The sequence below is a fragment of the Hyperolius riggenbachi genome, chromosome 1 (assembly GCF_040937935.1).
Source record: "Hyperolius riggenbachi isolate aHypRig1 chromosome 1, aHypRig1.pri, whole genome shotgun sequence".
NCBI classification, from domain to species: domain Eukaryota; kingdom Metazoa; phylum Chordata; class Amphibia; order Anura; family Hyperoliidae; genus Hyperolius; species Hyperolius riggenbachi.
This window is the reverse complement of record NC_090646.1, coordinates 508,306,681-508,319,885: the sequence shown is the minus strand read 5'-3', so window position 1 is coordinate 508,319,885 and position 13,205 is coordinate 508,306,681. Positions and strand designations below refer to the sequence as shown.

Genomic DNA, 13,205 nt, shown 5'->3' with positions numbered 1-13,205 from the left:
CATACCTGGGGCTTCCTCCAGCCGCCTTCAGGATAATCAGTCCCTCGTTGTCCTCATCCGCCACCTGGATCCTCTGCTTTGAGTCCAGGTACTCTAGCCAGTCAGGCGTAGTGCGCATGCACACACTCCGCCGCCAGGAGCATACTACACCTGTGCAGCACTATTGCGCAGGTGCAGAATGTTCCTGGCTGTGGGAGCGGCATGCGGCCGGACAGCGCTGACTGGCTGAATTACCAGGACTCATAGCAGAAGATCCGGGTGGTGGAGGACAGCGAGGGACTGATTAGCCTGAAGGGGGCTGGAGGAAGCCCCAGGTATGTATAAAACTTTACTTTTCATCCGTCTCAGTTACCCTTTAATTTGTAGTCACCAAACCAAATTTTAACAACATATCAAATTATTTGATTTCATCAGCAAAGGGAGTGCATACATTTGCATAAATCAGCATCAATGCAGAATTATTTCCATCTTGTTGACCATCTTTATTAGTGACACAGCTACACATCAGGCTTTATTCTTACAGCATAGATGTTATTTAGTATATATAAGAGATTCCTGTGTACGCATCATATATACAGTCACAATCAGATCTGTATATCTGACCTTAAAAATACTGGGACTGCTTTATTGAAGCAGCACAAGTAACTAATTTTGATTGGTTTATTTCATTTTTGTGGACTAAGCACAGCTATTACTGTATATATACATTATTTTTCATGACTATTATCTGAGAAATAGAACATTTTATCATATTTTCTATTTTAATTACAGTTACAAATTCATTAGGAGTCGGAGTCGGAGTCGGTGCATTTTTTCCCGACTCCGACTCCGACTCCAGGCACCCAAAATTGCCCGACTCCACGACTCCGACTCCACGACTCCGACTCCGACTCCACAGCCCTGGCTCAATGTTGCAGCGTTTACTCCATAAGGCTATATTGAGTTGGACAGCATAGTGTTGTGCACCAGATGCATGCAGCATTTTGTTGGCAGAGCGCACTGCTGCAGCTCAGTGCAGTAGTGTGCTCATCAGACAGTGTTGACAACACTGGAAGCAGGACAAACAGCTCAGGACAACCAACGGACATTCTGAAATACAGTGAGGAAGCTACATTTAGCAGACAGGTGCCCTCAACCCATTAGGGATTTAAAACCAGAATTTAACATCTATGCACCACAAAAATAAACCAGATTGGGGCAGTACACTCATACATTTGAATTATTAAGCACATTTTGGACACAAGTTTGCTTTAAATAAATGAAATTCTAAATGCATTGATTAAAATGAATATAAACCTCAACATAAGAATTGTATATGCAAATTATGCTCTTTTTAATATTGTTTTGTTTTTGTTCTTTTGATTTCAGGAATTTTAACACTGCCAAATTTCTACTTTAATTGTGAAACCTTTCTTCATAATGCAGGTAAACAAAGTGAATAAACCAGGTTGCCTGATGTGCATTTTCTTTCTTTTACTCTGATATGCTCCCCCGTTGTATGAGGGCCATCCGGAAAATAACCATTGTTTTCATTTAATGAAAATTTTAATTTTTCACCTGTCGTACCTTCAGATTATTTCTCTACTTAATTACCTCCTTTATTTAAAAGACAGCCATTAATTACCAAGTGTTCTAAAATTACAATGTACAAATAATGTAAGTATTATTCAATAACTGTGCAAGCATTTTTCTACTTTTCATGGTAAATATCAAAGCCAAAAGCTGTACACTGTGTGTTTTAGCTGCATTGGAACAATCTATTAGCAGAGGGGAGTCTGCGCTTCATGTGAAATGAGACAACACAGCCAATGCTAGTCTCTGCATTTTTAGAAGAGAACAGAGTATTTTACTTTGACAGCAAAAAACTTTAGTGTGAAAAGCTTTCCTGACAGGATCTTGTGATTAGTTCTGGCATGTCCGATCTGCTCTCGTTCGATAACGGGGTAAATTTTTTGAAGCTATCATGGGAAAATTGATCCTGTTATCGATCGGAAGCAGTTTGGATATGTACAAACAATACAAATTCTCATCAGATTACTTGTCGATCAGAGAGGAAATTAAATCGTGTGTTCCCAGCATTAGGTTTCGCACACAATCAGCAGACAACGTTTACTCATGCAGCAGATAAGAGATACATTTCCTTCTGGTTAACTCTATCCCTGAAAGCCCAGCATCTTATCTGGGCAACTCATTCAGAGCTTGAAAACCAGCAGCTGCAGTTCAAGCTAGCAAGAACTGGCACCTGCAAAAAAAATAAAAAGTACACACAGGATTAACAGCTGTAGAGAGATGTTTCACTGCTCCCATGCTCTTAGTAAAGGAAACAATGATTTTAAAAGGAATTTTTTAACATGCAATGAACAGGTAAGGTGGGAAGGATTTACTGCAGTACTTAGGAACACATAAACAATTCCCAACCCAGTTTTAAAACATGTTTATTGATCGCTGTCCTTTAACTACAGTATGACCGCTCCTGGCGGCAGCCCCAGGACCGCCTAATACCAATTGGCGTCAAGTCAATGCAGGAGATCGTGTGCAGGCTGCACGTGCATCTCCTGCTTGGGGGGGCGGAGCTCCGCCCCGCCTTCAGTCTCCGATAAGGAGACTGTTAGCCGTCTTTCTAGTAAGTACAGCGCTGCGATCTGCTGGGGATCTGTACTGGGGACAGCCATGTGACACGGCTGTCACACAGGAGAGTGATCGGCAGTGATAGGCTGAAGCCTATCACAGCCGATCGCTGTGATAGGCTGGCCAGGGGACGGAGGGTTGTTAAAATTAAAGCAAAAATATGTTTATTTAACCTCCCTGGCAGTACGCAGTTTTAGAGGCTGCGTCCACGGGAGGATTTTTTAAATAAAAGTTTCCCTATATGCCTAAGCTAGCACTTCGCTAGCTAATTATGTCCCCCAAGCCCCCCGGCAACCAACTAAACCCCCCGAACGCCGCGTTAATGTTTTCCCCTCCGCAATCCCGCGAGAGCCGCAGCTTCACGATCCAGCTTCACTGTCGCTATGGCGACGATCGGACATGACGTCATCAACGTCATGACTTCATGCACAGTCCCGATCCTCCCCATAGCGAAGCCTGGAGCTGATTGGGAGGCTGCGCCATCGCGGGATCCCTGGGGGGTATGTATACCGGTAGGGATCGGAGGCGATCGGTGGGGACCGGAGGCACTTGGGGGACATAATTAGCTAGCGAAATGCTAGCTGAAGACTATAGCGCAAGTTTTATTTTAAAAAATCTTCCCGGGGCCATAGGAAAGGAACACAAGTATGCAGTGAGTAAAGGTTCACCTCGGATCCACTGCTGCAGTGGCCCATTTCAGTAAAAATGGCCTGGTCTTTAGCACTTTGGTCATCAAACGGTTAATCATTTAACATATCTTTTTATGAAGCATTCAATCCCTTGTAGTAGCATCACACTCCTCCTATGAATTGAAGGGATTAGGGGTTTCATGTTAATGTTGCTGAATAAACATTTACCTGTGTTCTGTAGTCATGTGAAAAGCAGTGTAGGGAGAGAAAAGGCTGACCTGACAGAGTCAAGATAAATTGCACACAAAGAATATCTTGCGTGGCAGATAAAAGCAAATTACTTTTACTTTCTGGATGACCCGCATATGTTTTGCAGATTGTGTCTATAAGAGTTAGTCAGCTTTTAACAGGAAACAATAAAAGTAATTTTTTAGGTATTTTATTTATTTATTTATTTTTACATATTAGGCCATCTAGCAGAACAGTTTGTCTGCATTTCAGGTAGTAAAAAAGTACACAGTGAGTAGTTGAATAGCAGCTGATTCCTCATGTATCAGCTGCTCCCTTCTTTACTCGGGTGACAGCGCTGGCAAGTACCAACATAAGTATAACATTTTATCAGTTGCATCAGAGCAATTTATGTCCAAGATTGACTGAGGAACCACAATTGTCAGCATGCGATTTAAAAAAATAAATCTGAAGGAAGATTATGTGTAATGTCCACCACTGTTACTAGCTGACACCTTTCAATTGCCCGAGATCACCTGCACCTGCTCCTGACAAGCCTCTTTGCCAGTGATTGGCCACCAGCTGAGGCAGGCTAGCTAACTAGACCTAGACCTAGCTGCGGGGAAGGTTGGTGTAGCCATGTCGTCGCTGCAGGAGCACTTCACCAGCTTCCTGAACGGTGACAACTTTGTGGCCAGACTTCTGGCAAAGGTGGAGGAGAAGACCGGTGACATGAAAGATTACTTGGCCACTGGCTAGGATGGCTAGAGCTTGTCACAGTATCTCATAGAAGCCCCACTGTCCTATTACCATTGCCCAATAATACATACATTAAAAGCAATGTAAACTTATTTAGTCCATTGACCAGTAGGAGACAGCTCGTTAGAGCAAGTTTCATGTAAAACTGACATTGGTACTGCCAGTGAGAGCCGTGGACTTTACCCAGGATTTCTATTGTGGGTCATACATCATTAAACCTGATTATTGTTATTTTACTCATATGCTGACAATTATAGTTCCTCAGCCACACTCGAGAATAAATCATTCCAGCTGCACCTGATAACGTTTTATACTTGGCGGTACTTGAGTACAGGAGGGAGGAATGAGGAATCAGCTGCTATTCAACAGTGTACTGTTTATCTGCCCGAAATGCAAACAAGCTGTACTGCTAGACAGCTTAATACATAAATACCTAATTACCCATACCTGTGTAGTTAAATAGGTCCACTGTACATCTCCAAGTATGCAGGGAGCATTACTACATGGTTTATCACTAGCCTTTGTCATTGGAGCTTCTACTCCCTCTGCAGTGTGAGGGAGAGCATTGCTGCAGAACAGCTGTAAAACACTGAAAAGTACAGATACTGCACAATCGTTAGACCATGATTAGTGAGGTAACATACATATCCGAATGAAGCATTTCTCTAAATCCAATATGGATTTCAGTTTGCCTCCACAAAGGCCAGGTACAGTGCTTTCTGGAGAAAGAATTGAAGCTCTTTCCTGTCAGGTAAGGAGTTGTTAAAGGATGATTACGTACTCTTTCCCCCCAGTCTGCCTCGCCAGAGTCCCTGCTGTGTGTAACGAATGAAGCCGTGCCACAAAGCAGGTTCATCACATTTTTAAGAAAGTGTCATTTTTTTAGTACACGTGTCCCAGTTTTAAACGTAGCAGTGCCAAGTTATAACGTCCGTCATAAATCATAGCACAACACTGCACATATATACTTGGATAATAATAACCATTCCCTCTGTGAGAACAATCTTTTCAGACTGGCTCGATTCTTAACTGTTAATATATTTAGAGAAAAAACAAGCACTGGGCAAGTATGAACGCCGATATTAAGATTGAAAAATGAGGTGCCTGAACGCACTACGTTTCATTGTGTGAATGCCCTGGGAGCCCAGAGCTCAGAGCAATTACTATAGCATCTCAGTGTTTCCTATGGGGCTGATTTATAAAGAATGGAAAATCTGCCAATTCATCGCTACTTCTTTGTTCTCAACTTTTAAAAATCAGATTAGCCCTTTAAAGGACATCTGAGGCGAGAGGGATAAAGAGGCTGCCATATTTATTTTATTTTAAACAATACTCATTGCCTGCTGCTCTGCTCATGCTCTGCCTGTAAAACTTTTAGCCACAGACCCTGAACAAGCATGCAAATCAGATGTTTCTGACTGAATTTTCAGGTGTGTGACTCAGACACTACTGCAGCCAAAGAGTTCAGCAGGACTGCCTTTCAACTGATATTTTTTAAAAGGAAATACTTATGGCAGCCTCTATACCCCTCTCACTTCAGGTGTTCTTTAAGATGACGTACGTATTATTTAGCCACCCGGTTAGTTGGGCATTAAATACTATTCCCCTCCTGGTCATAGCAACTAGGAGGGCGAAGTAATTTGGCGTCCGGGACCCGAATTACACTTTAAAAGGACATATGAGGCGAGCATGTTTATCTATTTTTACTTACCTGGGGCTTTCCTCCAGCCCCTAGCTGTCATTTCGGCCCCTCGCTGCAGCTTTGGTTCTCCTTGGTGTCCCGCTGGTCGTCTGTAAAGATCGCTGTCCGGCCGGCACTTCTGCACGTGCCTCTGAGAGCGCATGCACCCACATCGCCGGGCGAGTTTTGCGTCTGCACCGTAGTACTGTGCAGACACAGTACGCGCCTGGTGTCTTGGACACATACGTAGAAGCACCATCCCGCCGGCGGGTAGGCGATCTTTACGGGTGGCTAGTGGGACACAGAGGAGGACCAGAGCTGCGGCGAGGGACCGAAATGACTGCTAAGGGCTGGAGGAAAGCCTCAGGAAAGTACTAATAGATTAACATGCTTGCCTCATATGTCCTTTAAAAGCCACTATAAACTTAGTAACGTTACCTCTATGGCGGCGCCCAGGTCGGGTGTGGTAGGAAGCGTGCCAAAAAGACCTGCTTCAGTAAGATGCCCATAATTGTAAAAAGGCAGTCTAACTTTTTATTTTTTTTTACAGTGGCGATCAATGCTTTGATTGCCTGCCGTAAGTGCCCTTAAGTGCCAGTACACAGCACCATTTACTTGAATTAGACCTTGGATTAAAATTGGCAAGCAGCCGTGTGCCAATTAAGAAAAAAGAAAATTGGCCACCATTAAAGGGGACCTGAAGAGAGAGGTATACGGAGGCTGTCATGTTTATTTCCTTTTAATCAATACCAGTTGCCTGGCAGCCCTGCTGGTCTATTTCTCTGCAGTAGTATCTGATTAAAACCAGAAACAAGCATGCAGCTAGTCTTGTCAGATCAGACTTATAAGTCTGAACCACTGAAACACCTGATCTGCTGCATGCTTGTTCAGGGGCTATGGCTAATAGTATTAGAGGCAGAGGATCAGCAGGGCTGCCAGGCAACTGGTATTGTCTAAAAGGAAATAAACATGACAGCCTCCATATACCTCTCTCTTCAGTTTCCCTTTAACTTCAGTAGCGGACATAGATTGCCACTCTGATCTGCCACTACATGATCTGTAGTAGTAGTGAAAATATGTTTGAAAACAATAACTTGCTCTCCACTCTGCTTTATTGAAGTCAGATGTGTTATCTACCGTTGAAGTGGTAAATTCTGTCTTACATTGTATAAAGAAACAAATGATATTTGGCAATCTATACAGTAGCGTTTATGGTTATTGCCCCGGTACAAGTATTACAGCTATTGCTGATACATATTGGCAGATGTTGAAATCACTGAAAACAGGCTGAACCATTTAAAAGGGGCAAGCATTTAAACTCATTGCCACTTTTATTAAATATTGGGATTTTTATGGTGCCTGGCTGAAAAGCACCTTTATGAGTAGGCCCTTATGACTTTATTGTTCATCCTTACCTTACAGAGTGGTATTATATACTGGTTATATATATACTGATTATGTACTGGATATTGTATTGAGAGATGGAGTTTGGATGCTACCCAGCCTAGTTTCTAATGGTAACAAAACCCATTAATATTATAACTGCAATCCTTGCTTCAGCTGTGCAAGCATCTGAATAGTTGCGGTAAATGTCTTGCTCTCTGCCTTAAAGGGAACCTGAGGTGTGAGGAATATGGAGGCTGCCCTACTTATTTTCTTGTAAACAATGCCAGTTGCCTGGCAGCCCTGTTAATCTTCTGGCATAAGTATTGGCTGAGTCAAAACCCTGGAACAAGCATATGGCAAATCCAGTAAAACCTGAGTCAGCTGAGTACCTGATCTGCTACTTGCTTGTTCAGGGTCTATGGCTAAAAGTATTTCGAGTCACAGGATCAGGATAACTGCTAGACAACTGGTATCGTTTAAAAAGAAATAAATATGGCAGCGTCCATATTCCTCTCACCTCGGGTTCCCTTAAACATGTTGCACTGAGGGGCTCTAAATGATGCTGTGGGGAAGTTGCATTTGGCTCTATGCACTCCATGCTTCCAGGTATGATGTAGTACAGATAGTGACAGAGAGGCATAATAGTGGTGTTCAATCCTAGATTTGTATATCAGACATTCACCTGCAGCTGCATAGCTGAAAGCATTAACTCCAGATCTGCTATTGAAACTTAAAGGATCACCCAAGGTTCACTTTGTGACTATTTGGGCCCCTCCACCCTGCATGCGCTTTGATCTGATTTTTTTCAATTCGCATCCGTTTTAGGGCCCTTTTCCACTAGCAGTCACTAGCATTCACGCTGAACGCTAGCGATTGCTGAATTGCAAAAGGTAAAAAATTACCGGCGATTTCCCGATGTTTGTGATCGCGATTTTGCTATGCTATGCACTGCATAGCAAAATCGCGGCAATAATCGCTCCGCCGCGCAATCGCGATCAGCTCAAAAACGAATCGCGGTAGTGGAAATGACCTACCACGATTCCTATGTTAAAAGCAAACTGTGGCGATTTGAAAAATCACTAGCGGTTTGCGGTTTTGAGATTCAGCCATCGCAAACGCCGTAGTGGAAAAGGGCCCTTACTGATCGCAAGGGCACTGTGATTAGCATAGTAATCACGGTGTTCTGTACAAATTTGTGTGATCCGCTTTCAACCCAATCACAAACATAGAGCATACTGCAGTTTGCTTGTGTTTGCAAATAGGTTAAATGAATGAATGTACTGTAAAAAGAAGCACTAAATTTGGGAGTCAGAATAATAATGAGCACAGTATAATGAGTGGCAGTGTAATAGGAGGTAGTGAAATTAACAGCCTCACCTACTTTTAAAGACCAAAAAAATGAAAAATAAATGTAGGGGTTCCTCGAGACCAAAAAAAATGTTTGCAGGGGTTCCTTGAGATCCAAAATTTATTTGCAGCGTTCCTCCAGGGAAAGAAAAGGTTGCGAAAGGCTGATCTAGAGTGTGTACAACGCTTTACTCTTGGAGAGAATTTAACAGTGTAAGAATGGCTGCAGTTTACATATTCCCATTTAAAATAAATGGCTGAAATTTGATTGACTGTTTTATACTGGAGCATACTCTACTCACTTTTCCTGGATTTGTAACCTCTGTCACCAAGTGACCACTGACCATCTAAATGATGCTGTGGGGAAGTTGCATTTGGCTCTATGCACTCCATGCTTCCAGGTATGATGTAGTACAGATAGTGACAAAGAGGCATAATAGTGGTGTTCAATCCTAGATTTGTATATCAGACATTCACCTGCAGCTGCATAGCTGAAAGCATTAACTCCAGATCTGCTATTGAAACTTAAAGGATCACCCAAGGTTCACTTTGTGACTATTTGGGCCCCTCCACCCTGCATGCGCTTTGATCTGATTTTTTTCAATTCGCATCCGTTTTAGGGCCCTTTTCCACTAGCAGTCACTAGCATTCACGCTGAACGCTAGCGATTGCTGAATTGCAAAAGGTAAAAAATTACCGGCGATTTCCCGATGTTTGTGATCGCGATTTTGCTATGCTATGCACTGCATAGCAAAATCGCGGCAATAATCGCTCCGCCGCGCAATCGTGATCAGCTCAAAAACGAATCGCGGTAGTGGAAATGACCTACCACGATTCCTATGTTAAAAGCAAACTGTGGCGATTTGAAAAATCACTAGCGGTTTGCGGTTTTGAGATTCAGCCATCGCAAACGCCGTAGTGGAAAAGGGCCCTTACTGATCGCAAGGGCACTGTGATTAGCATAGTAATCACGGTGTTCTGTACAAATTTGTGTGATCCGCTTTCAACCCAATCACAAACATAGAGCATACTGCAGTTTGCTTGTGTTTGCAAATAGGTTAAATGAATGAATGTACTGTAAAAAGAAGCACTAAATTTGGGAGTCAGAATAATAATGAGCACAGTATAATGAGTGGCAGTGTAATAGGAGGTAGTGAAATTAACAGCCTCACCTACTTTTAAAGACCAAAAAAATGAAAAATAAATGTAGGGGTTCCTCGAGACCAAAAAAAATGTTTGCAGGGGTTCCTTGAGATCCAAAATTTATTTGCAGCGTTCCTCCAGGGAAAGAAAAGGTTGCGAAAGGCTGATCTAGAGTGTGTACAACGCTTTACTCTTGGAGAGAATTCTCCACTGCCTGTCTGAACAGGAAGTGATGAACTTTTTCACAGATGGGTACACAGAAAAGAAACTGTACCCAAAATACATAAGACTAAAATACTAATGTTATATGATAAATAGGGATAAGTGACCAGCCTGATCTGATTTCCAGTCGTTTTTCTGACCGATTTTCTTATCACTTCTATCCAAAATTGACCAGAAAAATTATCGAAAATCAGATCGGACCTGTTGGAAATAAACTGTGTGTCCCATATATCTGACGGGAAATTGCATGGTGTGTACCAGGCATAAGAGTAGCTTATCGAACATACCACAGTCTGCACAGTCCGGATCATGTTGCAAAGCAATTAAACAGACTAATGACAATAATGCTGATTTAGTGGGAGAACAGTGACAATGCTTGAGAACCTAATGGCCCATACTCACGGGCAACTTTTTGGGGCTGTCGCTAGCACACGGGAGCGTGTGCGCGACAGTTAAGCGACAGCTCGTCGCCACGTCCCTCCGCGTACACACGCGGAAGAGGGACCAGCGGTGCGACGGAAGCTGTCGCCAACGTTCCTCCTCCCCCCGCCGGAAGCTCCATGTTCTTTATGGAGGTTGCTGTCGCTAGTCCGCAAACTCACGCGGACTAGTGACAGTTGCGGTGGAGTTGCAATCGCCTGGCGACAGCAGCGACGAGCGACGGTTCGGGGTGCGCGCCCGTGCAACGCCTCATACTCACGGGCGACCTGTCGCGGCGACAATTGTAGCCCGTGAGTATGGGCCATAAGTGATGTAGCAAACCAGGATTGAGTTTCAGATATCTATGAGATGACAAGTGTCTGCAGTCCTTGCCTAGGTCAAACTATAGAAAGGATCGTAAAAGAATTAGTGAATTAGGATTTGTGTTGTTGCAATCACCTGCAGTACCTATAGCAAGAACTTATTTTTAAAAATTCCATTACAGCGTGGAATTATCTTTTTTTTTTGTTTTTTTATTTAACCATTTAGTGGCATCCTAACGCATTAATACGTCATGCTTTACCCTATTAACGGCAACATGACGTATTAATAAGTCGCGCGTTCCCGCCGCTGCTACCGCCGTGTGCGCGCCGCTACGGCCGCCGTTTCCATCAGGATCCCATGCTGAGGGATTGGGAAAGAGGACCAAACGGTCCTCTACCCAATCGCAGTGCCTGGAGTGAATGGACGTGACCGCGAACAGCAGCTACGTCCATTCACAAAAACAGGAAATGTAACAATTAAATAAAGTGTGTAAAAAAAAAAAAGTGAACACTTACTATAACGAGTGTTCACTAGCGCCATCTTGTGGCCAAAAAGTATATGACACGTACAAAATACATACATTTACAAGTACATACACATGAGTAATAAAATTAATAAAATTCCACTTCTAACACTCCCCCTCCAAAAGAAAACACTTGTAAAAAAATAAATCAGCTTAAAATAAATAAATAAATACTTGCCTTAGGGACTCAGTTTTTTTTAATCTATATTTTATGGGGTAAAATTAATTTTAATTTATTACATTGGGGCTTGTAATTATGGCTAGAACAAAAAAAAACAGAACAGAAAAATAACACCTATATTTCAAAATAATATACTGTCGCCATACATTGTGATAGGGACATAATTTAAATGGTTTAATAATCGGGACAACTGGGCAAATACAATGTGTTTGTTTTACCCACTGGAGAATGTTTAATTTTAAAACTATAATGGCTGAAAACTGAGAAATAATGATTTTTTTCTATTTTTTTGTTTTTTTCTAATTAAAATGCATTTAGAATAAAAAAATTCTTAGCAAAATGTACTACCCACAGAAAGCCTAATTGGTGGTGAAAAAAACGAGGTATAGATCATTTTCTTGTGATAAGTAGTAATAAAGTTATTAGGGAATAAAAGGGAGGAGCACTGACAAGTAAAAATTGCTCTGGTCCGTTAGAGTAAAAACCCTTGGCGGTGAACTGGTTAAATCTTGCTTATTGTGATTGCACATGACTTTAGTTACACAAATACTACCTCCCTAACCTTTCAGTAATGCTCTGTATGGTGTGAGGTAACCCAGGCAAGGGTTGTTGCATCACCTAGAGCAGTGGTTCCCAACCTTTTTCAAGTTGTGACGCATCATGGCGCACATTCTGAAGTCCGTGACACATCACATATATATAGTAGAAAAATGAATACAGTAATAATCCTGAAATTAATGTTGTGAGGGTGCTGGCTGGGATGAGAATAGTTAAGGGTATTGGGTAGGGAGAGGCAGGTGAGGATGCTCGGTAGGAGAGGCAGGTGAGGGTGCTGGCTGGGGTGGGACTAGGCGAGGTTCCTGGTTAGGAGAGGCAGGTGAGGGTGAGGGTGCTGGGTAGGAGAGGCAGGTGAATGTGCTGGGTAGGAGAGGCAGGTGTGGGTGTTGGGTAGGAGAGTCAGGTGAGGGTGTTAGGTTTGGAGAGTCAGGTGAGGGTGCTGGGTAGGAGAGGCAGGTGAGGGTGCTGGGTAGGAGAGGCAGGTGAGGTGCTGTCTGGGGTGGGACTAGGCGAGGGTGCTGATTAGGAGAGGCAGGTGAGGGTGCTGGGTAGGAGAGGCAGGTGAGGGTGCTGGGTAGGAGAGGCAGTTGAGGGTGCTGGCTGGGGTGGGACAAAGCGAGGGTGCTGGTTAGAAGAGGCAGGTGAGGGTGCTGGGTAGGAGAGGCAGGTGAGAGTGCTGGGTAGGGAGGCGAGGTTGCTGGGAAGGAGAGGCAAGTGAGGGTGCTGGCTGGAGTGGGACTAGGCGAGGGTCCTGGTTAGGAGAGGCGGGTGAGAGTGCTGGGTAGGAGAGGCAGGTGAGGGTGCTGGGTAGGAGAGGCAGGTGAGGGTGCTGGCTGGGATGGGACAAGGCTAGGGTGCTGGTTACAAGAGGCAGGTGAGGGTGCTGGTAAGAAGAGGCAAGTGAGGGTGCTGGGTAGGAGAGGCAGGTGAGGGTGCTGGGTAGGAGAGGCAGGTGAGGGTGCTGGCTGGGGTGGGACAAGGCGAGGGTGCTGGTTACAAGAGGCAGGTGAGGGTGCTGGTTAGGAGAGGCAGATGAAGGTGTTGGGTAGGAGAAGCAAGTGATGGTGTTGGGTAGGAGAGGCAGGTGAGGGTGCTTGGTAGGGAGAGGCAGGTGAGGGTGCTGGGTAGGGAGAGGCAGGTGAGGGTGCTGGGTAGGGAGAGGCAGGTGAGGGTGCT

The 13,205-nt window shown here is 43.8% G+C and overlaps 1 protein-coding gene across 1 annotated transcript in view; it reads left to right on the top strand.

Moving 5' to 3' along the window:
- Positions 1–13,205, top strand: part of GLT1D1 (glycosyltransferase 1 domain containing 1) — a 143,111-nt gene that overhangs the window by 50,030 nt on the left and 79,876 nt on the right. The window contains exon 6 of the mRNA XM_068271598.1: positions 1,369–1,425. Coding sequence (XP_068127699.1) covers positions 1,369–1,425 — 57 coding nt within the window. The remainder of the gene's footprint in view (positions 1–1,368; positions 1,426–13,205) is intronic.